The sequence below is a fragment of the Anoplopoma fimbria genome, chromosome 2 (genome assembly GCF_027596085.1).
Source record: "Anoplopoma fimbria isolate UVic2021 breed Golden Eagle Sablefish chromosome 2, Afim_UVic_2022, whole genome shotgun sequence".
In the NCBI taxonomy this organism is placed as follows: domain Eukaryota; kingdom Metazoa; phylum Chordata; class Actinopteri; order Perciformes; family Anoplopomatidae; genus Anoplopoma; species Anoplopoma fimbria.
Genome location: NC_072450.1, coordinates 9699920 through 9727795, shown reverse-complemented (window position 1 = coordinate 9727795; position 27876 = coordinate 9699920). Strand labels below are relative to the sequence as shown.

At 42.0% G+C, this 27876-nt stretch overlaps 1 protein-coding gene across 2 annotated transcripts; it reads left to right on the top strand.

The window, feature by feature from the left end:
• The first annotated feature begins 179 nt into the window (after positions 1–179).
• Positions 180–27233, top strand: sall1a (spalt-like transcription factor 1a). Of its 2 annotated transcripts, none has more exons than XM_054617948.1 (3): positions 180–195; positions 20951–24366; positions 25466–27232. In XM_054617948.1, exons 1-3 carry the CDS (start codon positions 192–194, stop codon positions 25904–25906), a joined length of 3861 nt encoding a protein of 1286 aa, XP_054473923.1. In that variant the 5' UTR covers positions 180–191; the 3' UTR covers positions 25907–27232. The 2 variants fall into 2 exon arrangements, with proteins under 2 accessions (XP_054473923.1, XP_054473922.1); XM_054617947.1 differs by lacking the exon at positions 180–195 and adding an exon at positions 14688–15482 and having other exon boundaries at positions 25466–27233.
• Positions 27234–27876: the final 643 nt, after the last annotated feature.

Below are 27876 nucleotides of genomic sequence, written 5' to 3'. Positions count from 1 at the left end.
TCTTCTCCCAAACAGATCGACTGATATTTAAATGGGTGATTTTCAAGAATGGTTTCTTCATGGTCCATTTTGCAGCACATTCCCCCGAGTTCCAGATGAGTCCTCTTTGAAGATAAAAGACCTGCAAATCTGTGGACAATGGCACAATGGATCAAACGCAAAATGTGCGGTCAAGAATATCAGGAGCTGTTATGGGTAAGCCTTTTATCCACATCTCAAGAAACTAAAATAATTGTCTGCTAGTTTTTAAACTTGAAACGCCTGTGATGCTTTTCCCCTTCCTGCGCTGACCCACTCAGTGCTCTCCTGGGGTCATGTATTTGGTGATGTGCCTTACTTTGAGATCTACCCAAAGCCATTTTATCAACTAAAACCGACTTGCTGGACCTCCCTCTCAGTTGTGTCCCAATTATCCCGGTGAATCTTACAGCAGGTATCCAAATGTCAAGCGTCTTCCATGTTTTTTTCTCCCACAACTCCTCGATGGAATAGATTCAGTAATTAGTACCTGTGGGATGTGTCAGTGTGATCAGAGGGTGAGGGCTAAGCATGGCTCCATACTCAAGCGGTCCTTCATAACGGCTCTGTGGTTGCATCGTTCAGACGGGGATTTTTGTTCGATAGAGCCCCTGAATCAGACGTTACAGCGGTGTCAGTGGTGTGCAGGTATGAAGGCCGGGGCAGGTGTTGTATCAAGGTGGGTCTTAGTGTTCTCACAGCCTTGGGAGTTGTATTCCCACAATTGTTAAGGCAGACTAAGAATTAGTTTTTACAAGTTTGAAAGTAATTCTTCAGCAGGGAAGGCACTGTGATGTGAATGGAAGGGCAATTAATCAGACATTGTGACACTCTTTGTGAGCATGTATAGAAATAAAAAAAAAGATAACCAATACTGTTGATGATCTCTTGATGTGTCTCATAAATCCAATCTAGTGCCTTTGAGTTGCCACGTGGTTTAGTTTTGTACAGTCAAATTAGTTATTTTGAATTATGCAAATATTGCTACTGTAGGAATTTGTCAAATAAATGTACCTTCTTATGCACTCACCTCCAACAATACCTGTTTGAGTGGAGTGCTTTTTAACAGTTCAGATGTATGGGGCCATCTAATAGTTTTTATTCCAAGCATGTTTACCATGTATGTATTGAGGAGAACTGGATACAGATGTTTTATATGTTGCCTCATTTATTCCTATATCAGTGGCTTACTGAGTGAATACGCCCCCAAAAAAAGCCTTGAAGCCATGACTTGTTGACTAGCGAGTCAACAAGTCACGTGACTTAATGTCAACGTTTACTTTAAGTCTCTCACAGGACACAAACAGCAGTCAAGGGGCACTGAGGAAAAGTCATAATTTGACGACTTGGGAGTCCGACCAGGTTGTTTTGGACGAGTGTACAACATGTGATGGTCCCTGGAAGTTGCAATACCAAGTGTGACCACAATTTATTTTTGTGTGTGATCAACTTACAAAATAAAAGACACCAGAATACTCCAACCTAAATGCTTGTCGTATGATCAAGCAGCATCTGCAACAGAGTAGTACTGGGAGCTAAGCAGGACCAGGGCTGCACGTGCAATCCCCATCCATGGATACCTGAGAGTCGAGAAAGCCCAAAGACTCTGGTAAAGAGGCCAAGTTAGTAACATGCATTAATGGGACATGAGTGCATACGGATGGAGAGGGAGAGGAGGAGAGGGGAGCTCAGTGTATCATAGGGAGTCTAGGCATGTATCAGTCTAGGCCTTTAGCAGCAGAAATTGTTAAAACCAATCATTTTTGTAGTTTAGATTATTTGATTAGTCATTACTATAATTATTGAAACACAATAAGAAAGACCAACGACCTCGGTTACTAAGACTTGGACTGGATCCAGATCAGATTTTAATACATTACTAGAGGATTCTGGATTCATCTTTAAGCAGTGTTATTGTGGATTAAAACAATTCATGTACTCATTAAAGGTATTTATATATCTCTATATTTTGACCAAACACTTAAATTTGCTTTCATATAACTCTGTTTCAAGCTCCCGTAAATAAGACCAGAGGTAATAAAGCAACGCGAGGAAGCTATGGGAAATCGACTGATGGGTCCGCTCAGCTCAGTGTCTCTGTTTGATATAAGAGCTATTCTATGCAAAAGCACTCCCCGCTCGTTTTCCCCCCCTCTCCTCCCCCTTTGTCACTTAAAGAATGCTTGGCGCCTGTGGATTAATTAAAGTCTAAACATTAAATATTGATTGATGCATTATCAGTGGCTCACAGTCGCCTCCTCTCAGATTGATTTCCACTGTGATTTATTGTCATATTTGCAGAGTCATTTCACTTGATAACAAAGAGAAATTGCTTGCAACCTTGGTACCCCCACCATTAGCCCCCCACATTGACACGCTCCCTGGTACTTAGCCCTCCTCCCTGTCCTCCCCCTCTTTTTTCTCTTGTTTTCTGCTGTCTCTTTTTATTCTTTACCCTCTTTTTTACCGACTTTTCCTCCTTCATCTTCACCGTCATCCTCACGCCATTAAACAATAAGTCTGCACTGCCATTTCAGAGTTGTTTGCAATGTGATGCGAATGCACTGATGAGTTACTGCTCGGTCACAAGTGAACTTGATAAGAAATACAATTTCAAAAATATTAAATCAACTCTTATACATACAGGTCTATTCAAAGATTTTAAATTTTTGGGGGGGGATAAAATGCCATGTTTTTCCCCCCATATTGTTTAAATTTATTAGATAAATCATCAAGTTGCCAATCAAAAGAGTGTGAAACCAATAAATCTCTTTTATACAAAAGGTTAGTACGTAATTTATTTTGAAACCAAAACGCAAAACAGGCTTTCAGGTCTGCCCCCCAGTTGTCATGCCATTCTCATGTGCCAAATATAATTTACGATTTTACTCCTCAGCCGTCAACTGTGAACTCTATTAATTTGTAGGGGGAAGTCTGATTTATAGGCTTATGAGCCCATGTATTCACATCATCATTTGTTAGCCAGATATTTGCTGCCAACTCCCTGGATGATGGCATCATCCCATTTCTCCGTTGCACATACACAAAACCACACAGGCATACAACCATCCATGATAAATGATATCATACATATATTGAAGGAAAAATATCTCTTTATTTCACCTTTACTGCTTAAACTCTTATTAATTGGCTTTTGTTATGTGTTTAACAGCAGCATTGGGCCTTTCTCTCTCTCTCTCTCTCTGTCTCTCTCTCTCTCTCTCTCTCTTTCTCTCTATAATTTAGATGCCATTCTTTTACCAGAATGAGGCCCACATATTTCTACTCTCCCACAGTTTGGAGGTTCTTTGCAATCACACGTATTTACACAATGTCAAAACAGAAAAATGCTTTGTTTTCCAACACTTCATATTTTTAGAACTTATACTCAAATCAACTCATTATTTCAAGAAGCAAATTGAATTTTCCTGATTGCAATTGGATTTGGTGACATTGAATTATGACATGTGTCCTAATTTGTGTTTGCTGCATCTGTGTGCGAGTGTGTGTGTGTGCGTGCATGAGCGCATGTGCGTCTTAACAAAACAGTTCTTGTGGGTCTAAATTCTTAAGCCAGTGTTGAGGCGAGGGATGCATGTCGTCCAGGTCTCACACGGTATTGTATTGCTTACCAAACTGCATTATCTCTCATGAGGAGATGGTGTGGGAAACAACGTGTTCCCAAATCAAGTGCTGAATGAAGAACACATGTGATGTTGGTTTTTGTTCAAACCAGGCAAACTCCACAGTCCTTAAATGGAGTAGTGTTTGTAGTTTTAAAGATGTTATTCCAGAGCTATTGATTTGTTGCAGAGCACAATACTTACATTACATTAATATAATAATAACAACTTTTAAAAAACTTAGTTAATTCAGGTAAATTCAGCATGTAAATTTACCTCCTGTTTTTAAGGATCAATTAAAAAAATTGCCTTAATTGGCACATTTTGACGTTTTTAAAAGATGCCTTTTAATTGTCATTTGATCTGTGTAGGAATTTTAGCTTGGCTGCACACCGGCTCATCAGCCATAGATCCTGTATTCAGAACATTTTGCTTAATCAAGATAGACCCTTCTGTGTTTGACATCCATAATTAGTATGCTCTGAGGGAAATTATTCAATTAACCCTAATTAACACTGTAATATTCTACAAACTGCATGAAGATTAGACTTGTGCTTTGACTATTTCAGAGCATGTTCACACACACTTTACAAGCTCATCTATTGTCTGTGAGCGGTTAATTAAGGCTAAATTTGCTAATTGTTCATTTGTATTTTTCCTATTGACCTGTCATGATAAATCACTGAGCGGTAATTCATCTCGCCCGATGTACTTCATCTCTGTCGTAAAGGAGCTTGTGGTGCGGCTGAAGATGAAATGTTCATTGTTAGCATCATCCGTCACACTGTGGGAGGAGAGTGATGACACAGCTGTGATTTGCTTTAGCTTTTACAGTACCAGGCCTCTAACCCGTACTGCCTGCCTCAACTGAACAGGATTTGGATTAATAATCTATTATTATCAATTTATTCCTCCTTCTCTTTTGACCTGGTGACAAAGCTCATAACCGCACACACTTAGAGACGGTGTAAGGGGAAACAGGCCCTCCACAGCGGTGCAAATGTAAAGCATGTGCAAGTTGCTCAAGTATGCGTTTGCGCTAATTCTTCAAAATACATTCCCTGACAGAGAAACTGATCTTTTCCTAACCCTAACAAAGTGGTTCTGTTGTAGTTTTGTTACAATTCACAATGTTAATCACATGTTTAAGGCTGCGTCTGTAATTCTAGAGAAATTACACTTCCCTTGCACCGTAAAGTGAAGCTAACTATTGCAACGGTCTATCCGCCATGTTTTGCTATTAATTTCAACTGTTTATCCATTATGTTTAGTTAACTATTTAAACTGCCTATCTATTATGTTTAGCTAACTATTTAAACTGCCTATCTATTATGTTTAGCTAACTATTTCAACTGCCTATCCATTACGTTAAGCTAACTATTTCAACTGCCTATCCATTACGTTAAGCTAACTATTTCAACTGTTTATCCATTACGTTTTGCTAACTAGTTCAACTGTTCAATAATTCGATCATTTTAAGTTGGTTACTATCAACTATGTGTCCCTTACTTTAATCTAGCTTTTTATTCATTACCAGTTACTTTAAGCTATTATTTATACTAGTTTTCACACACTTAATTGCAACACAAGGTATGTTACAACGGACTCATGTAAAAGGCAGCCAGCTTACTTTATTAATAAAATAAAAATCTGCCTAAAAGCCTTAAAACCGTTTTGTTGAGTACCCCCGGTTTGGATCATCAGGTTGTCTGAAGTGATCAGGGCTAACTTCAAGTTTCCAGAAACTGAAACTACTAAAATGATACTTATATACATTAAACATTGTTGTATGTTTCTATCTGCTTCTTCCCAGAAGCTGTAGACTGTCCTGTAGTTTGCAAGAGTTTTCACCGAGGCCTGCTGTTAGATAAACAAATCGCACAACCTTCCTTATTCTGTGGTTGAACCAGTTCAATACACTCTCATCTCTCTATCTCTCTCTCTCTCTCTCTCTCTCTCTCTCTCTCTCTCTCTCTTCTCTGCAGTCTCTCCCTGCTGCATGTATTGGCTTCAGCCTCTACCAATCGTCCTATTGATCCCAAATGAAACACTGAACTCATCAATACGGTCTTAATGCGAGTTTGTTGTTCAATCACTTGCCATTTAAATCACACGGCTCAAGTCCCGCAAGCCATCCGTTTTCTGTCATACGTCGCCTCGTCTCACCTATTTGCTTTGTCATTTTGGGAGGAGTGTGCAATTATCATAAATATCTCCCAGTGCTTACTTTGTCTACCCCAAAGCGATGTGATCATGCCTGCAGAAAAATATAGGTCTGCCACTTATTTTATCTCCTTTGTTACCTTTTTTTAAATAGGTGCTTTTCTCTTACCACCAATACTTACGATGGCCTATTCTTACATCTTAAATGAGGTTTCATGAATGTCACAAATGAAGTCAAAGTGCAACCCCATTGATTAGGCTGGTAATTAAGATGTAAATGTGGTTGTGGGCTGGTGAGCGATCACACCTGCGATAATAACAGAGTGCTGTTAACATCACCAGGGGTCTGACTGCCATGCAGTGCGCTGCCTTATCAATGTTTGGAGTGATCTTCTGTTTAAGTATAGGCTCCACTCCTAATTTATGCTGTTTGCTAGTGCTGTGCTGCCACTGGCAAGATAGTGGGCTACAAGGTAATGACAATTTTCTCCAGTGGGTGCAAGTCATTCAGTGAGAGGGGGCTCTTGTGTTAGCCACCTGGTTAAACAAAGGACCACTGGAAGACGTTACAGTCCAAATGAGGATTACCTTAACTGCCAAGTGCAATGAATGTAGAGGAATTTGTCATGGTGACATATTCACAACTCACATTGACAGAACATGCAGACACACAAGGCCACCAGGACCTTCAGCGCAGTGTAAGAGGAAAATGCAAGACATACTTAAGAGTGGATTGAGCATATATGAACATTATGTTAAGTCCTAAATTACATTTATGCGTGCCCAAATTCTTTCATACTGAAATTCTTACTTAAGCAAAAACAATTATTACATGTAAACTGACTAAATAATACCACGGCCATTAAGGGAAGTTCAACAGACAACTCTGCATTTACAACTTTGTTGAGAAACGCTACGTCCAATGCTACGCTCATATACTACATCCCTTTTTGTGTGGAGAGCAGATGTGTGTGAGTGTGTGTGGTGTGGATTAAGGTAGACCAGGCATGTGCAGCCGCTGGCAGTCCTTGAGGGTTTTTGGCGCTCGCACGTCAGTGTTAACAGTTTAGCTTCAGTGCCAGGTAGAGAATGAATGACACGGGGCAGGGTGGCACATCCTTGGAGATGTTTGTCAGGAGATGTCCCTCCCTTCTGCATGTTTACACTCACAGGGGCCACACTTGGCTGTTAGCGGGGGAGAAAACTGGGAAAACAGCCGTCTTGTGAGAGCCAAGACTCTTACTGTGAATATTAAAGAGAGACAGGGAGGGAGAGGGAGAGAGGGAGGGAGAGAGAGAGAGTGAAAACCAGCTATCTGGACAAAACAAAGCTGGGTTTGGAGAGCCCAGAGCACATAATAAGCATGGCTCTTTCACTGCACACCCAGGGCACTCTGGAAAAGTGGGGAGGCCGCTGAATGGGAAAGGAAGTAATAAAAAAAGCAAACTTCTTTGAAAAGAGTTCTGTGTGCGTGCGTGCGTGTTTGTGTGTGTCTGCGAGTCCATATGCATGCATGGAAGTGTTTGTGTGCAGCTGTCTGCCCTGAATGATGAGTATGTATAGCCTATACCTGCAGTAAGAGTTTCGGACATGAGATACAACCTAGCTTTTTTTGACGCTTGGATCACTGAGAGACAGAAATATGAACTACTGTAACATCATCAAAGACGGTGGGTGGATCACAGGGGTCTTGTGAAAAAGGTAAGGGGATCCGCGCCGAGTCCCCTCGCCAGACATTTTGATGGGAGTTTAAAAAGCAGCAAGACAAGCCAGACAAGACGAGCCAAGAGGTAGGAGGCAAAGGAAAAGGGCAGTGGAGTTTGATGAGAGTCTGATTGCCATTCTGTCTGACATGCAGCCTAAACGAGCTAAAAGAGAGAGAGAGAGAGAGAGAGAGAGAGAGAGTGTTTGGGTTGACCATATGCACACACAGAGAGAAGTGGCCACTGAAGTATCCGGCTTTTAAGCATTCTGCATAAATGCATGCATAATTTTGTCCACTCTTCTTGTTGCAGTTGATTGTGAGACACTGTCCATTATCTGTAAATGTTGTACATTAATATGAAAAATACATAACAGCTCCGATGTCACCACAATTTCAACATACTTTTACTGCTCGGGAAAATATAAAAGAGTTGAATTTGGTTGAAAGGTGAGAGGCAACGAGAGAGAGAAAGGGGGAGCAGACAACAGGGAGGAGGGAGTGAGTCGTCAAGAGAAAAAGGAGGCAGGAGAGACACATGGGGGGAAAAAAAAAGAAGCAAATTGGTGAAGTGGTGGCAGTGCTGGAACTTCAGTGAGTTTACCCCCTGAGGTAGTCTTTTCGCTAGTCATCAGGGACCTGACTTCTCTGACGTCTTGTATCCGACTAGACTTCTACAAGTGGGGTAAATAAAGAATGACAAGCCCCCCCCCCCCACACCTCCCCCCACCTCCAGGCAGGTTTCACCCTTCTTCTCCTCTCCAGTGTGCAGAACTTGTGTGCAACAATACAGCTTTAACTAAATAATCTAATTTCCCCTCCGTTAGCTTTGTTGAAAGATGTGCCAAATCATTGCAGCGCAGACATTTTTTTGATCCTCCAAGTTTTATTATGTTATCACCGTGTAGCTAAATAACACTTTACAAAAACAGACACGCACACAGAGACTCCGTCTGACATTCTCTCACACACACACACACACACACACACACACAAACACAAGCATACATTTAGAGCTGTCTCTTGTGTGGTCACAGGGAGCTAAAGTACACACATGCCAACAGATGAGAGGACCTCACATTGAGCCTGCAACACTGTTCTTTCCAACAGATTGCTGATTTTTTAACCACGGAAACCTCAGTGCAGTCTAACGTGTGTTTGTGCTTGTTTTAAAGGAGCAGTTAAGAAGAAAAAAAAGCGTCATATTGAGCGCTGTTTCCTTTACATGGAATACGTAGGGGTATAAAGGAAGCAGAGGGCAAACTGAATTTGATGATTTTGCACGCTATCGGCCGGGCTCTGAAATAGCACTTTGCAAAACACGGCAAGCCAAGTACATCACTGTATTCCAGCTTATCAATCAATACAACTACAAATAAGTGGAAATTATTTTAGGACAAAGAGGAGAGAATAGGAGGAAAAAGAGGACGAGGTAGAAGAAGTATAAATTTGTGGGAAGCAATAACTGTATTTGACTTTCCTTTGTTAAAAAATAGAGAAAACTGCTGTTGCTGATGTAGAAGCTGACATAAACTACATGTCCTCCTGTGTTCCAAGTGTGTACGTAATTGAATCACTTTGGTGCTATTTCATTAATGAATACAGACTATCAATTGAAATACGAGGCGACAACCTGAAGGAGCGATAACTTACTGAATACCAGCACCACCAGTAGCCCCTTCCAGGTGCCAGACACCGAGTCTGGGAGTGTCGTGGAGGCTCCGCCCGGCCTCCACTCCCATTCCTTCCCCCGTAGCTCCAGGCAGGTCAGGGACAAGCCGGAGATCAATAGCACGCATTTGCCCACAGCAGTCCCATTTCTCAGCCGGGACACTGATGCTAACTATCAATAGTAATAAGGGGCTGTCTGAGACACAGTTAACTGCTGGCCAACCAACACAGCTGTCTGGCGGCAGTTGATGAACATCTTGTGCCCAGAGTCGCTGCGAATAAACCACTTGATGTGTTTTAACTTTGTGGGTGTATTTACTGTAAGACCGTGTGTGTGTGTGTGTGTGTGTCTGTGTGTTATTTTTTCTCTTACGTGGCGTGTCTACTCACCCAGTGGTTACCTGCACGCTGCTTTGTTGTGTGGTTTCACTACTCGCCCGGCTTGCTCTGCGGCCGGGACGCAGACATCACATGTGTATATCCTGTATATGTTCTGTGTTTACGAGCGCGTGAAGTAATGTAAGGATAATTCACGATGCAATTTTTAGTTTTTGCTTCTCGGTTCTTAAAAATACATAAACACTCAGCTTTTCGGAGGGTGATGTCTGTAATTTCTTCAAGATGTTTGGAGTGTTTGCTTCCTCTGTAACCTCCAGCCATAGTGATGTGTGTCAGTGTAGTCGCTCCGCTCCGTTCTGCGAAACATCTAACGAGCTAAGCATCTCTCTTCATCCAAATATCATTTGTCAATGTCATATGAAAGCCCAATGTGTTTTGCAAGAATACGAAAAAGGAGCTAAAATAGTAGTCTTGGTGGTCGTCCAGTACCATGTTTCTCTTTAATTCAAGTCATGCGAGCGCGTTTAATCAGATACAATCAAGTGAATTTGTATCATAACAATCGGAGGATGTAATGATTGCATCTCTGTGAACGTGAGTATCTTATTCAGGGGGGAAAGAATTGTCGGTGCAGAGTAATGAGAAACAGACAGTCTTGACAATAAGACTTACAGAAGTAAAATTGTAAATATATTTACTCAAGAATTGTGTGTGAAAGCACATTTAGAGTTTATTTTAGATTTAACCATATCAAACTGCTGACATATATTTTCTAACAGTTTTGGAAAATAAGTGTACAGTTTCAGATTTGAGTGATGTTAATTATTTTATGGTTTTGCTGTTGAGTTTCACGCATGCAAAAAGTCTGTTTATTACCATGATTTTCAATGAATGAGAATAGCATGTTATATCACCTCTCTTTATCGTGTTATCCTCTTCCTTTTTGTGATTATTTAATAGAGATACATTTCTTTGACAAGACAAAAGTGTGCCAGTGTTTTCACACTATGCAACAGGATGCGGATATGGAGTGCACACCGTCTGTGGTTTCTGGTTTTAAGTTACTCCAGTCAGTACAGGACACCGCTGGCCGCTTCGCCTCTCTCACTAATAACTGGGAGGACGAGACTCTTAGTCAGGGATCCTTTGGCAGACATCTCCGTACACTTGTACCTGAGCAGCTACAGCTGATACTCTGTGTGTGTGTGTGTGTGTGTGTGTGTGTGTGTGTGTGTGTGTGTGTGTGTGTGTGTGTGTGTGTGTGTGTGTGTGTGTGTGTGTGTGTGTGTGTGTGTGTGTGTGTGTGTGTGTGTGTGTGTGTGTGTGTGTCATGGATGACTCTACCAGTGGCACATGCAAACTCTCTCTCACACACTGCGCGGACTAGTTGTGTGTGTGTGTGTGTGTGTGTGTGTGTGTGTGTGTGTGTGTGTGTGTGTGTGTGTGTGTGTGTGTGTGTGTGTGTGTGTGTGTGTGTGTGTGTGTGTGTGTGTGTGTGTGTGTGTGTGTGTGTGTGTGTGTGTGATGGGCCAGTGACCTCTAGCACCTCTGTGACACCCTTGACTGTTTGCTTGTTTTCCCTCAAACAAGACAGGATTGAAAGGGGGGGGTGTCTGTAACTGCAGCTGAGATAATGTAAAAACAAACACGGCCCATTGATATCGGGTGATGCTGCAGGAAGTTGTCAGGGGGCACAATGGGGGGAGACAATCTGTGGGACAAGTGGTGGCAGGGCTGCTGGAGGACAATAGAGAGGGTTTGATCTCTTAATTAATGGAGGCTATTCCCCGCTGCTGCAGGTACCGAATTCTAATGCAGGCCATTTTTCAAATGGGTTTCTTTCGTGGCAAAATAGAACACTAATTGCTGCATTGTGGTCATTTGGAAGACGATTTCAGTTCATCCCAAAAATATAGTTTTTGTTGCAATTGATACATTTCTTCATGAACATAAGTTATTTTAATAAGGTTTCCTATCAAAAAGTCAAATAAATGATGTAGCCATACTTTGAAAGGAATTAAAACATTTTAATTACAGTAATATTCTTAATGATTCACATTGTTGCAGTTGGACACCTTGAACAAAGCTGCACAGCGCTATTAAGAGCCACACAGTGACAGCGTGTGTGACTTGATACAAGGAAAATGTGGGCCTATTTCTTTATTTCTTTGAGCATGAGGCCAGCTTACAACAATCCCTTTAATCAAGCTCCTAATCCCTTTGCAAGACGTCAGCATGCCATGAATAAGGCCATGTACTTCTTGATATTTGTGTTGGAAACGATGGGGGGTCAAAGGCTTCAGCGTTTACCATTGAGCAAAAATAAAGCTCCGCGTAGCAAGAATATACTTTTAGTCCGCCATGACTATGACTTTATATACATTTAGTAAATGATACGTAATTAAATAACTACTGTCTGAATCAGGTGATTTTCTATCATATTTTAAAGCACCTTATTTCTATAGCCAACCCTTCATTTGTGAAATTATTATTTTAATCAACTTAAATATTATTTTGACTGATGACATGTATATGTCACCTATCAAAAAAGTATGATGTATAATATTTATACAAGTACAACATTCTTCTAATAAGTCATCCACTTGTGTTACATACTGGACACCTCCATAAACCATAAACCTCTAAAAGTTTTCTCTTCATTCTACTTTGTCTCTCATTATCACACGCACACGCACACACACACACACACACACACACGCACATGTGCAGCTGACCCAGATGAAGGCCTGATCCAGCTAGTTGTAATTCTTTGGGCATCGCGTCGAGCAGGGAGCAGGGACCGTGAATAGAAACACACCACGTGTTGAATGCGATGTCACACAGAAAGGGGGCTTTCTGCTCACAAACACTCTGGCGGAGGATCGCTAACGAGTCCGGTCTGGGAGCTTCCCCGCCTTAACTATCACATTATGCGGCCAAACGCGCAGTGTTTTCTGAGCTATATGATCAATCATGGGATGTCAGTGATAATAGTGAGTGATGGCACCCGGGGCCGGACCGTCTGTGATATGTTGCGCACTGCATTGATTGCGCACATCAGACAAATGCGCACTTTTTATGCGCCACAGGCTTCTGTGATTTTCCTTCTTTTTTTTTTTTTTTTTTTGTACATTGACAAATAGAAACTGGTATAGATTGTGACTATATGTGTGTGGCTATTTAATTATTATTAGATGTGTTAAAAAATCTAAATAATTGATATAAAAAATAAACATTAATATTATATCTTCATTTTTTTATTTTATATAATTTATATGATTTATATTTGCATTTAAATCGTAAAGATCTAAATGGAGGATATTCCGCTTTCCTCCTTCAAAGCACCAAACTGTCAAAATGAACTATTAATTATGTGTTAAATATTTTTTTTTTTAAATAATATTTTATACACAAGTAATCCATCCAATTGCACCTGATTGGCTGAATTAAAAAAAAACATTTGAAGTCAAAGTAGAAACTTTTTTTTTTTTTTTTTTTCCCAGCGCTCGCGTTGAGTTATGTCTGCTGGGTCCCCAAACTGTGTCCGTCTGTGTCATTCAGCCCATGATTGTTAACACTGTATCCTCACCGTCCTGAGTGAATCCCATTTAAAATGTCTCCCGCTCGGCTGGGCTGCAAATCACCCTGTTTACAATCTCACACCAACACTCACATCAATTAACTGGCCATTGATTTCCCCGCTCGGGACATTACAATATTGCAGACCCCCTTTTTCCTCTCCCTGCAATTTCAAGTTTGGTGCACATAATTGCATGAGCTTTTTAACGGCAAAACACACTGATGATCATTTGCTGTGTGATTTTGTTAGTCATTGCATACATTTCGATTTGATTAGATTGTCCGATTTTAAGACAGTTCATATATATATATATATATATATATATATATAGTAATACTACAACAATATGGGATTACATTTAAATATATATTCCTTAAACATTTGGCATATCGCATTGATAAAGCAGATCACTCAGAGCCATCAGTAGTTGACCCCCCCCCCCCTGCATTTTCCTTTTTTTTTCCATGAATAAGTAAATAGTAAAGGCTAGTCGAAACTAAAAGATAGCTGACACAAGAGAGGAGCAGATCCATCTAGCCTGCAGCCGCTCTTTAAATATTCAGTGAAAAATAATGGCATCCGAGGCATCACCTATAGTAACATTATTATCTTCATTTCTCAAAATCAGCTCGACTGAGAGCTTCGTTTATCTTTTTCACGTAATAAATCTACTCGACTCAGCGCTCACACGAGGCTCCCCTGGGACCTCTTGCCCTCTTAAAACATCCCCACTGAAGGCGCACTCCTGTTAGTGCATTATTCAGGGCGATCATAATAATAATAATAATAATAATAATATTAATATTAATAATAGCGACAATAAAAAAAAATATGTAATGTGTGTGTGTGGTCCATAGCTTATTTATTGATTGGTGGACCGGCAGAATGATATTGTACAATTATCACTGCCTTTTAAAAAAAATAAAAAAAATCATAATGCTACAAAAGGCCTTTAAAAAATATCCAACTTCTGATAAGGACTTCATGCAGTAACTCATACTGGTTTGACTACAAACAAGTTGTTGTTTTTCTAATAGTTATGGTGTTAAATTGAGTCCACAAGACGTGAGTGTGATGCAGGGCATTCACTGGAGAGAAAAAAAAATACAAATGTTAAGGGGGAAGAAATTAGTGAAGAGATTATTTTAGATGAACAGACTTGTCTCCGCTCTCTTTACCACTGATCATCCCGGTGCGCACAAAGCGTTTGGATGTGCTATGCGCAATCAGAGAGAGAGAGAGAGAGAGGGAGGGAGGAGGAGGAGGAGGAGGAGGAGGGGGAGGTGGAGGTGAATGGCAGCGTGACTGAATAGCCCGGTGACCAATCACATCCTCGATGGGCCGGGCTCCACTTCTTTTTCTTTTTTTTTTCTCCCCCCAGAGCTGCACGGGCCCTCAAAGTTTGTTTATTCGCGGAATGCAGTGTGTGATGAAAACGTGTTAGTGAGTAACCCCCCCCCTCCTCTTCCCCTTACGACTCATAATAATCAAATGAAACTGATTGGGACGTCGGAACGCACCGTGGACTTTTTTTTTTTTTTTTTTTTTGGGGGGAGAGAGACGCGTTACCGGTGCCATTTACGCACGGGAACATGCCCGAGACACACTGCGCTTTTAACGCACCGGGAGCCTCGGCTGGAGCTCTTCAGAGCGTAGGTGTCGGTGTGTGCAACACGGCAAGAGCTGAATCACAACGAGCTTAATGCGGGAGCGGAGGACGGACTATACGGAGTTGCTGAGTGAAGAAAAGTTGGTCGGTGATCGCGGAGGTTTTTTTTTTTTTTTTTTTGGAGTTTGCGAGCGTCCAGTCAGTCCGCATCTACAGGAGGGAGAGAACCAGCAGAGAGGAGAGAGAGGAAAAAAAACAAAAAACTGTGATCGCTGCTTGATCAATGTGAAAGATTGAAAGATACTGTCGCAGGCATTGACTCGAGAAGCTGACATTCCCCCGTAGTAGTCGAGATAAGCTTTGACTTGGCTAACAGAAGGGGTTAAACCGTATCTAAAGGGAGTTTGGAAAAGCCAGCCTTTCTTCCCCATACGGATCAACTCATTGGGTGGGAGCTGAGAGAGAGACAAGAGTCCCCAGCAAATCAGGAGCTAATTGATTAAAGAGACTTCATTTGAATAGGAGGGGGGCTGGCGAGGTGCCAATCGCCTTTCAAAGAAGCCCCCCCCGTATGATTAATCGCAGAGCATTATTGATAATCATAACGGGGCACATGCGCGGTGGATGGGCTCGATTTACGTAATTTTTGAGAAGGTTTTGTAGTCATTTTTTTTTATTCTTTGCCTGCTGATGTGCCAGCCAGCATGTCGCGGAGGAAACAAGCGAAGCCGCAACACTTCCAGTCCGACCCTCATCTGCCTTTATCGGAGCACAATGGTGAGTCCACGTAACCTATCCCTGCTTTTATCCAAGCACCATGAATATCTCACTTTTTTGGGATGTTTTTTTTTGTTGTGTGTTTGGCCCACGTCTGACGGCTAAAGTTAATACTTTGAATTGGACTTCATTCAATTGTTTTTGTTTATTTGTTTGCAAAGTCCAACCTCTTGGTGATGGAAGTGTAACTACTTTTTTTTTTTTTTTTTTTTTTTTTTTTTTTTTTTTTTTTTTTTTTAATGTTCAGTATTTCCTGACATTCACTTTATTTCAGTTCAAAGGGGGGATTTAGAATCCACTATCAGTATTATGCATGCTAAAATAATGGAACTGCAAAAAATAAAATAAAAAGTTACATATACCAAGAAAAGTATAGCTTTTTCTCTTAAGGTTAACGCTGTGGGGTTTTCTTTTTGGTTTTTTTTAAAGTTTCAAAACTTTTTTCTCTGCTTCAGTTTTAAACTGTGTTTTTAAGCTGGAGTTGAAACTCACTTGTAATGAGTAGCCGGTTTGGTTTCGGTCTTCTCCGAGGCTTTGGTGCGTTCAGCGGTCTGCCTCGGTGCCTGGAGATGGACCACCCTGTCTCTGCAGCCGGGGACTCCTAACTTTTCCCCCGAGTCCCCGGACAGAGACATTTCTCCAAAGCCGCGTGTATTTCAGTCTCGCGTTTTTGTTTTATGAAAAATCTGTGTCAGTGAGTCATTGCCTGTTTGCACACCAGCGTGCTTTATTGCTAAAAAAAAGTTGGATGAAATGAGGGACAAACTGCTCAGATGAACACGCATCCTGCACTGATCCTGAACACATCCCACCGGTTCATCGCTTCTACTTTCAGTTCAAATAGCAGCATCGAGGAGTGGAGTCTTACACACACTCTCTCTCACACACACACACATTGTATTTCTGTTTCTTTAAAAAATAATATTTAGTTTTTGTTTCAACTAAAATAAACATTGATAAATACGTGTGTTATTTTTACTTCGTCGCTTTGAGAGACGCGTTTACTTAAAGAATATCTTTGGCCTGCTGGGAAAAATATAACGATGGGAAATATTTGTTCGCAAAGTGAAATTCTGTCTTTTTAACGGTGCTGTTTGGATGTGGAATCAGTCTGCAGGCTACAAAGTGGCATTCAGAACTGGAAAGGTCTCTGTATGCAAGTGGAGCTCAGGTTTACAGAGTCCAGCAATATCCATTCAAGCTGTAATTAAATCGAAAGTGTTTGGATTTTTGTTGAAAAGATATAAAACTGAAAGATAAACTTCTACAAAACAACGTGATGATACTGTTGTGAGGATGAAGCCTAAAAACAGCTGAATTTCGTAACAGGACGTTGCGTTGTAACGTGTGTTTTTGTTAACCGACTTTACTATCAAGTAATTCATTAACAAGAATAGAATATGTATTCATTTTTTCTGTATTGGTAATAAATTATCTTAATTTAAATGGAAGCTTATCTTTGGTCTGCAATGCAGTATAATCGAATATTACTGCATTTGTATTATTTTACAAATTAATTGCACAAAAAAATAAGACATTCCATGAATAAAAGATATGAAAAAAGAAAATAATTTTTGCATGGACTAGACCTGTTGGATAAGGCCTACAAATAAAATACATGCAATGTAAATACTCTCAAAGCCACATTGTGTTTAGTGCTGCCTGAAAAGCATGTGCAGGTAATTTGAAATAAACACTTGCTTCTTTCAGGAGAAAGTCATGTAGAAAAAGGTATTTCACAGGATATTTTGGAACTTGATGATTATTGCAAAACCTAGTTTATTCCTGAGGGTTGGGTTTTTTTTTCTGCATCTCCCTTTAAAATCTAATAAACTTAGTGAAGAGTTACTTTTGTCACTAACTCTGGCAGACTGCAGAATGCAGATTTCTTAATTATGTCTGATTCTATGCCACATGTTAAAATAGTGTCTTGTGTTTGTAATTATAAAGGCATGGACATAATGTTGTCTTTGGGTTTTGGTGCTATTTAGCTCAGTGCTCCTAGCAAGCATGCTGTGTGTGTGTGTGTGTGTTTTGGAGAGTCGTGTTAGTCGGAAGTGAAAACAGAAAGTCATTGTATTTGTAGCTGAATATCAGTGATGCCGAGGGCCGTAGTTACTGGGAGGTCGGACCGAGAGCCACAGAGGGTGGGATGTTGAGCTGTTTTAACCTTTGCCAGTGTCCCTCTGTGTGGAGGTGACGTGAGTTCAGGGCCCAGTGTGTTCCTCGCTACCTCGCCATTGACCCTGCTGGTCGGAGCTGCAGGCGGCCCAGCGAGGCCTCGGCTTTTCACTTAAGTGCGTTTGTGTGAGGCCTTATCAATGTTGTAGCCATCCCCTTTGCCCTATCAGAGTGGCCCCCCTAGAGGGGAGATTGGCAGGGCAGCCCACTTTGCACCGTAGTTCCCCTGCAAACAGAGAGCGCCGTCGCTTGTCATTTTGCCAGTGTTTATGTGGTGTGAGTCTAGCTGTAGCCTGAAGGACTTGCTTTGCCTCTTTTTTTTTTTTTTTTTTTTTTTTTCTCCCTCCCCTTGAGCTGTAAGCATGTCACCGGGGCAGAGCTTCTTAGATTTGAGTCTTGTCCTGGACCACGGCAGCTTTTAGTGGAACCCCATCTAGTGTTCAGTAGGATGAGTCCTGAGTGCTGGAGACGATGAGAGCAGAAAACCTCCTGAAGTTACAAGTGTCAAGAGGCTCACAGAGGCCCCCAGCGAAAAAATAATGTAGGATCTCTCAAAGCTCTCCGTTAACTTTTCTTGACTAATCCTCGCTTTCTTGTCGCTCATATTCAGACTTTGGTCAGTCTCTTTTAGGCTCTGTCCTCTGCTCTTTGTCTCTCCTGACGCCCTTTAGCCCTGCGCACTGCTTACATTGTGCTTTTGATAGAGATTCTATGGAAGTTTTACAGACTCCATCTTTATGCCAGCTTGACTTTATCTTAATTTTAATTGGAAGTTAATCCTTGCTATTTGGGGAATTAAGCCTAATGCTAGCATCTGCGTTGTTTGCTATTCTTGTCTTATGTGGACAGTGGATTTGTACTCATGCATTGATTTGGTTTTGATAATTCTTTTGTCGTCATGTAAAGTAAAATAATAGTAAGGCACGGTCAAAAAAGCAAGCCTGTAGGCGTGTAAGCGTTAAAGTTGATGAAGAATGATTCTTATGTGTTGCAGCCAAGATAATTATTTTCTTCTTCTCTAACATTTCAAATTTAGGATAGAGTTGGTGAGGGGGATATTGTCTTCTGCTGCATCGCACAATTTTGATAAATGTTTTACTCCAGTTCCTTAGTTGGCCAAATAGAAATGCACCAATAATTTTGAGCGTAAATATAATCTGTTATATTTTTAATTTGTCTGTAATTTTCAAAATGATATATTCTAGTGATTATTATTATAATTTATTTGCATTTGCATGTTAAAAATGTAATAATTGAGAATCTTTTAATTTGTAGGATTTTTGAAAATGCGCACTGCATAAATATTATGGAAATTATTTTAACCAAATAAAAACACTTAGGCCCTTTCTAAAGTATGTGTATTAATGATATTGTGAATTAATTTAATTAATTTTAAATTAATATTTCAAATAGTATATGCACCGTGTCTTTTTTTCCTTATGTTCTGCTTTGATTTAAGCATGCACACACATATTAAATTTTTTCATTAACTCTTGAAGTTTTTCCGAAAAGTTTTTTTTAATATTTTTTTGGATGGCTCCTATTTTCATCCCACTCTGTGTCATACACTTTGATTTTCTTCACACTTATTTGTGTACAGTCGGCTTTGAGAAAAAGGGAAAGGTGTTTATTTAATCCTCACATTTCTCACACTATAAATCAAACGCTTTTTTTTTTTTTCAAAATTAGCGCCTGGGGTGAAGGTAGACGGTGGGTGGAACGGGGGGGGGGGGGATTTAACATGAAAAGTTATCATTAAAGTTGAGTCTTCCCTGTTTGCATGGTTTGGTGGTGTGAGGGCCAGGGTTTACTGTCATGGCAACTTTGCGTTATCTGATGTCTCTGAGCAGAGAAACATTGAGGGAGATAATCCCTGAATTAAACAGGATCTGCTTTGAGTCGACTGAGATGAGCAGGGCCAGGCTGTGCCGACGATCCCCGCCGCTCCCATGCTGCGCGAACAATAGGAAGGCATCCTGTCTCTCTGTGGGGCAGGGCTGCACTTCTCTGGGTTTCATTTGCAAATGAATTCTTGGCCCTGATGAAAGTGTTGAGGGGCCAGAGCCACAATGAAAGGGATTCATAGAGAAATACAATTTGTAAATCAACTTGTATGTTAAACAGCAAGAATTTAGTGTGACAAAGAGGGAAAAGAATTAGGAAAGTCTTGAGCACAGCAGTGGCTCTGGGGGCAGGGTGAAGTTTTGCCTTTTTCACTCCCTGACTTGTCTTGTTCATCAAAATGGAAAATTTTGATGAAAAAAAACTCATCTTAAAGGCGGCATTAGTTTTGCATTTTCATGTGAGTGACAGCTGAAGTTGCAGTGTCTGTATTGTAAGATCTGTGAACTGGTGAGTCCAGTTTCGGCAAGTTTGTGATTCATGGATTCTGAAGTATTGCTCTACTCTTAAGTTTTGACCAAGTCATTTATTGAAACAATTATTCTTTTGTCCAAGAAGAATTTACTGAAGAGTGTTTGTTATATGGTTGCTAATACAATACAATTATCAAACAAAAGTCTGGTGACGTTTAAAAATTAAATGTGTTTTTCTTACTTTTCATTGGAATACAAATAATTTCATATCATACATACTGAATGAGTCACCTTTTACTTTCTCTCTATTTTTTTCCTCTTTTGTTTTGCTTGTTGTGTTTAGCGTCTGCACGTAACAGCCTAGACACCCAAGGCTCTGTTGTTCATGTCTTACTGTGACTGCTGCTTGAGTGGATACAAATTAGTTTAGTGACATAGATAACCTGTCCAAGATGCCCATAGTTGGCTGAAAATGAGCAAAGTTGACAGCAAATTGAAAGTCTAATAAGTCCTTCAAATGCTTGATTTGAGCCGAGTGGACAAGTAGACTTTGAAGGGCATGGAATATAGGAAATCAATGCCTTTCTATGAAATTTCATTAAGAACCAATGTCCTCACTTCACTCTATTCTATATTTTGATGGATTATCTGGAGAAAATGATTACCTTTGGTCGGGCTGATGAAACCCAGATGTACATCTTCAAAGATCACTTTTAAGCAATATTTGAGTAGCTCCCATTGATTTTGTATCCCCTCTTATCGTGTTTCAGAGGCCACTGCATTGAATAAGGCCTTTTCTCATTTCTGTTGGCTTATTGTTGCCTTTCGATCGTTGTTTTTGTGAAGGCATCAAGGGGATAAGTGTAAAACTGATTAACTTAAGATTAACAACAATGGAATTTGAGGAGATAAAGCTGCTTCTTCAGCTGCAAAACATTTCTAATCACTAATCCTCTGTTTCCTCTTTTTCAGGGGACACAGAACTTTGCTCAGAGGACCCCCCCTGCAAGGAGTCAGACGCCCACGTCTGTAGCAGATGTTGTGCTGAGTTCTTTGACCTATCAGATCTTGAGGAGCACCAGAAAAATTGCACTAAGAATCAGTTAGTTCTGATAGTGAATGAGAACCCTGTCTCTCCCACCGGAACTTTCTCGCCTGGGTCTCCTCCCCATAATCCCGATGACCAGATGAATGACACAGCTAATAACACTGATCAAACAGAGTGCAGTGACCTTTTGGAGCCTAACACTCTTGACAAAGACGAAGCCATGGACGTGGACGTTTCCGGAATGAGCAGCGGTCATGAAGAGGAAGGCAGTCATACCGAGAGCGGGAGCCCCATCAACGCAGTCAGCAGCCACGGTGGCAGGAGCACCTCTGGCCCTGCACTAGGTACTTCAGCTATCTCTGCGCCTCTACCTCAGATCAGAAACCTGTCTGAACTGGGGAGCTTCTCTATGATCAACAGCAATGTCATAATTGAAAACCTGCAGAGCACCAAAGTGGCTGTGGCCCAATTCTCCCAAGAGGCACAGCGTACCACAGGGGGCCCCAGGGTGGCAGTGCCGGCCCTTATGGAGCAGCTCCTCGCCCTACAACAGCAACAGATCCACCAGTTGCAACTTATCGAGCAGATTCGCCATCAGATACTGCTACTGGCCTCCCAGTCCCCAGAACTGCAGGTGCCCCCAACTTCTGCTCCAGGCACAATGGGGCCTGCTGCCAGCCCACTGACCACACTCAGCTCACATCTCTCCCAACAGCTGGCTGCAGCCGCAGGCCTAGCGCAGAACCTGGCTAGTCAGTCAGCCAGTATTAGCAGCCTAAAGCAGCTGGCTGCAGCAGCACAGCTACCTCAGACCAATCCAAGCAGCAGTGAGACATCTCAGAGCATTAGCACACTGGGGCCGTCAACAGTCAATACCCAATCCTCTGACAAGAGGCCCAATCATATGAGTAGCCTCCAATCTCAGCTCAGCAACTCCTCACTCACTAAGTCATCCACGCCAGCATTTGGAATGGGTAGCCTGTTAAGCTCTGCAGTGAATCCCCTTCTACCTCAGCCCCCACCTGGAAACCCCATATTCTCCAACTCTCTGCCCAGTGTTGGCACCACCGTAGAGGACCTCAACTCTTTAGCAGCTTTGGCCCAGCAGAGGAAAGGCAAGCCGCCAAATGTCACTTCATTTGAACACAAGAGCAGCTCTGACGAGGCTTTCTTCAAGCATAAGTGCAGGTTTTGTGGCAAGGTGTTTGGTAGTGACAGTGCCTTGCAAATCCACCTGCGCTCTCACACTGGCGAGAGACCATACAAGTGTAATATATGCGGCAACCGCTTCTCCACCCGCGGTAACCTGAAGGTGCATTTTCAGCGTCATAAAGAAAAGTACCCACATATCCAGATGAACCCCTACCCTGTTCCTGAGCATTTAGACAACATACCAACAAGCACTGGCATTCCATACGGCATGTCTATGCCCCCTGAGAAACCTGTCACAAGCTGGCTGGACAGCAAACCAGTATTGCCCACACTGACTTCCTCAGTCGGCATGCTGCTTCCACCAACCATGCCGAGCTTGCCCCATTTCATCAAAAAGGAAGATCATTCAATAGCCATAACTAGCCCTTCTGTTACAAAGATTTTCTCGGGCACTGCCGAGCCTTCGGCTAAAACTAATGACGAGTGTCACGAAGTGTCTGAAGAGGGTGAAGGTGCAACTCTGCCTACCTCAAATGGGAGAATTGAAGAAGGCAGCCACTCCTCAGGCTTCATGACAAATGTGAGCTCTGCCTCAGAGAGCACTGCTGACTACACAACATCCAACAGCCCGCCTATGATGACCAACCCACTCATGCCTCTTATGTCTGATCACTTCAAGGCTAAGTTCCCCTTTGGAGGCATCCTGGATCCTCTCCAGGGGTCAGAGACATCCAAGCTACAGCAGCTCGTGGAGAACATTGACAGGAAGGTGGCAGACCCAAACGAATGTGTCATCTGCCACCGGATTCTGAGCTGCCAAAGTGCTCTGAAAATGCACTATCGCACTCACACTGGGGAAAGGCCCTTTAAGTGTAAAGTCTGTGGCAGAGCGTTTACCACCAAGGGAAATCTTAAGACCCACTACAGCGTCCATAGGGCCATGCCTCCTCTGAGAGTCCAACACTCCTGCCCCATTTGTCAGAAGAAGTTCACAAATGCTGTGGTTCTGCAGCAACACATCCGCATGCACATGGGTGGGCACATCCCCAACACCCCTCTGCCAGAGAGTTATCCAGAGTCGATGGTCTCTGACACTGGCTCTTTTGATGAGAGAAACATTGATGACCTAGACAACTTCTCTGATGACTTTGAAGGAATGGAGGAGGGCCCAGACAGCAGTGTGCCAGACACACCCAGGTCAGCTGACGCCTCCCATGACAGTCTATGTAACTCCCCGGCCCCCCATGAAATGGCTAGCCAGGAGGAGCAAGAGAGAAATGGACGAGAGAATGCCCACAATATGGAAATGGAGGAGCTACAAGTCATCCAAATGAGGGCTATGGCAAATGGCTTAGTTGAGGGAGATCGCTTCACCAATGACTCCTCGTCTCTAGGAGGGGATGTTGAATGCCAAAGCCTCGGGAGTCCAGCTGTGTCAGAATCTACCTCCTCCATGCAGGCGCCATCCCCCACTAGCATGCAGCCACAACCACGCAAATCCCCTAGCCTGGAAGAAAGGCACCAGAGGGCCTTATCCTTGGAGCACACCACTGCAAGCCTCTTGCACTCTCACCCCTCCAACATTGGAGCACTGGACCTGACATCTGTCAATCCCTCAAAAGATCCCTTAGGCATGTTATTCCCCTTCCGTGAGCGTAGCATCATCAAGAACACATCCTGTGACATCTGTGGGAAGACCTTCGCTTGTCAGAGTGCCTTGGACATTCACTATCGAAGCCATACCAAAGAACGACCTTTTATTTGCACGGCCTGTAACAGGGGTTTCTCCACCAAGGGCAACCTCAAGCAGCACATGCTAACCCATCAAATGAGAGACCTGCCCTCACAACTCTTTGAGCCGTCAAACACCAGCCTGTCCTCCAGCCCAACCCCTTCCCTCCTCTCTGTAGGCTCTCTTCACAGACCAGAGGTCAATGGCTTCCTCCATAGCCTCCACCCAGAGAACAAGGAAATGCCCTCTGGCTTGGTCACATCATCTGCCTCGACTTCCCCGGTGCTTTCCTCCGCTCAGCCACGCAGGACGCCCAAGCAACACTACTGCAACGCCTGTGGGAAGTGTTTCTCCTCCTCCAGTGCTCTGCAGATCCACGAGAGAACCCACACAGGGGAGAAACCCTTTGCCTGCAGCATCTGTGGCCGGGCCTTCACCACCAAAGGAAACCTCAAGGTAAATGACGAAACATCCAGAAAACAGTTGGCCTCCCGCAAGTTTGTGCGTGAGAACGTTTATGAAAAATGAGTCTCAGTGCTCCTATTTAGTTTTATACGGTGTGTGAGTGCACTAGGCATCAAGAGGTGATAATGTTGTATAATTAATGAAAGGAACAGCTCTCTGAGAAAAAGAAGTTACCTTATAATGGAAAGGCTGAATCATGCAACTAATATGATTACTGGGTAGGAAGTCCAGAATGTAATCAGCTAAGAATGATTCGGTGCACAGAATTAATTATCAGAGGCAATCATTGTACGCTAGGTCAATCAGTAGTGTTCCACAACAGAGTTTGTGAAAACTGTCACAGCCCTAAATCATTAAGAAAAGGGATCCTGCTCAATGATCTACAGAAACGTGGGACAATTATGTGAACCTAATTATTTGTAACTTGGGATAATTACTTTTTTAGCTCGTAAAGCCGTAATCCTAGGGAGGAATTTGGGGTGCATGTTAATTTTTAATTTGTAAAGCTCTGGCTTTCAGTTGACAATGGTTACAAACAGATATATCTGCATTTTACTTGCTCCATTAAAGTACACGGAAAAGTCTCTGAACTTCTCTCTAGTAGGTTGTACAAAAAATAACTAAAAATGCAATCATTTAAATGTACCTTTCGAGGATTATGAAGCAGGAAAAAAATGTATTGTCTTTGTCATGTAAAGGGTATTGGCAGAGGTGAAGTGTCACATGCAATACTGGCCAGAGCAATGAAACTGGACAGTGTAATTTAACCCCCTAGCCCAGCTGTCCCCTTGTGAGATGAGCAAATTAAGGTTTAGATTAAACAGCATGTATCAGTCTTGCCAAAAAAAGATGTTTACACCATGCTGGTACCTCTTGCAGCATGAGCAACTAACTGGTCTGCTGCACACAGGGTGTGAAGCTATTTTAATTTGGAGTCGAGCATTATTATTATTTTTTCCATTGCATCATCTCATGTGCAGCTCTTGTGGCCAAGTTTGTAAACATCACTAATTTTCATCCCTGTTCCTCTCCTCCCTCCCCCTTATTCCCCCCTCTCTCTCTCTCTCTCTCTCTCTCTCTCTCTCTGTAGGTCCACATGGGCACGCACATGTGGAACAGCGCTCCCGCCAGACGTGGGCGCAGGCTCTCCGTGGATGGTCCAATGGCCTTCCTCGGAGCAAACTCAGTCAAGTTTCCTGAGATCTTCCAGAAGGACATGGTATCGAGGGCAAGCAATGGGGACCCGACCAGTTTCTGGAACCAGTACGCTGCAGCCTTCTCCAACGGCCTGGCAATGAAGACAAATGAAATCTCTGTCATCCAGAATGGAGGCCTCCCACCCATGTCAGGCGGTATGGGAAATGGGGGTAGCTCTCCCATTGGTGGCCTGACCGGCAGCCTAGACAAGCTACACAGCATGGAGCCCAACGCTGCTCTTGCCGGTTTGGAGAAAATGGCCAACACAGAGAACGGGGCCCACTTCCGGTTCACGCGCTTCATGGAGGACAATAAAGAAATCGTCACCAGTTAGAGTGAATGTCCTCCGTCGCGCACAGACACATGTAGGTGCCTGAAGGCATTCTGTACACATATGTAGACAAACAAAAGAAGAGAAAGAAAGAGAACAAGACAGGGACAAAATCAACTGAACTGCTTTGCTCGCCATTGAATCTTTACGAACACGAGTGTGAAGACAAGTTGCTTTTTTTGTACAATGTACATGTTATAGTTTTACGGAGCTTATTTATTAGTGATTATAACCTTGCTTGAAACCAAGTGGAAGCATTAACAGTTAGGTTTTTGTTTGTTTTAAAGCCAGAATGGGTATGTATGGGTGCTTAAAAAAAATGTGCTTTTGAAACTTAGAATATCTGGGTAGATAACCTTACCTTGGCATTAAGTTATTTTCTGTCTGTAGTAGCTATAACCGAACTGTCGATGTTCATGTGATGCATTAGCCCTGTAATAAGCAAACAGACTTGCTGTAAATAATGTACACTGATCTTCTGTAGATGGTCTAACATCTGTGTGTTCATGCCCCCCCCTCCCCTCATCCAAGCAAAACAATGAAATTCAGGCAAGGGACTAAATGATGTGGTAGTTCCTTTCTTTCCAATTGATATTTACCTTTATTTTATTTAAAAAAAGACAAAACATTGAAGTTTGCTACATTTCAAGGGTTTTCTTTATTGTTGACTTGTTTTGTTGTTACAGTTTCTGTGTAATTTTACTTTCTACTTTTTATTTACTTCCATAATTTCCCCTCAATTTCTTTTTTTTTTTGTTGTTGCTCGTATTCTGGTTTTGTTGAAAGCAAGACAGAAGGGAACATTCGGTCTGGCCCATTTCCTGGCTTTTGGAACTGAGACAGCCAATCAAACGAGCAGGATTCTCCTTCAGTTTCTCAGCTGGATTTCCACGTTGCTGCTATGTCCCAGCATCCTCACTGACATCAAGTGCAAAGTTATGTGTTGAAGCTTCTGTAAATATGTTCAGACGTGGAAATAAAAACTCCCTCGTAAGAAAAATGTACATAGAGCTCACACAAGAGAAGTCCATCACGGCCAGGGGACAAAAATGATAGTGTTTTTATAAATATAAATATATATTAGGTTTGACAACCTTCGGACTGTTACATGCACTTTCTTGGAAAGTTGGAAGATCTTTATGGGTCCAGTTTCTCTACACTTTAATACCTACTAACAACTAAGATACTGTAATTCTTTACTCTAATAATCAAATACATCAGTTTTCCAAAAGAAACATTGTGCGTGTGTGTGTGTGCTTTTATTCCCCATCTTTATTTATCACGCCATTTGGAACCATACTGGCAATTATTTTCCACGCATCAGACGTTGACAATCATTTGAAAGAAGAGCAGAAATAAAAATCAAATAACCACGTGTCTTTGTATAATGTGTGCTCAGGGCCGCCGTGCAGCAGGAGCAGACACGGAGGCTTTACAGACAGTAATGGTGTGAGCCCCCCCACCACCCCCTGCCCTGTCATTTCAAATGATCGCAGTTTTAACCTCATCATTTCCGTTGTCAATCCTTCATATCGCCAATTAATCGCTACTCATCGGACTCGAGGAGATTCGAGACTTTTTTTTTTTTTTTTTTTTTTATACGCAGAAAGGAAAATGTTCCCTTCTGCCACTTTTTATTTATGCACGTTCACCACATCGCAATAAAAAAATATTCTCAGCTGGGGGAAAAAAAAAAAAACAACAACATTATTTAGTCTGCAGACGGGATTTAAGCAGAGACAATCCTTTTACAATTTTGGAAAAAAATGACTTTTTCATTTAAAAAATGCTGCGATCTATCTATATGCCATAAAAGCCAGAAAGAAAGTTGACAAAACGATCGCGGTGATCCGGATAAAGCCTCTGACGGCTTTCAAGGCATTTGACTTGCTTTTCTTTTCTTTTCTTTTTTTTTTTTGTCAACCGAATTTTCCCCCCTTTTGTATTTCAACAGCTGCATTTAATTTAACAGA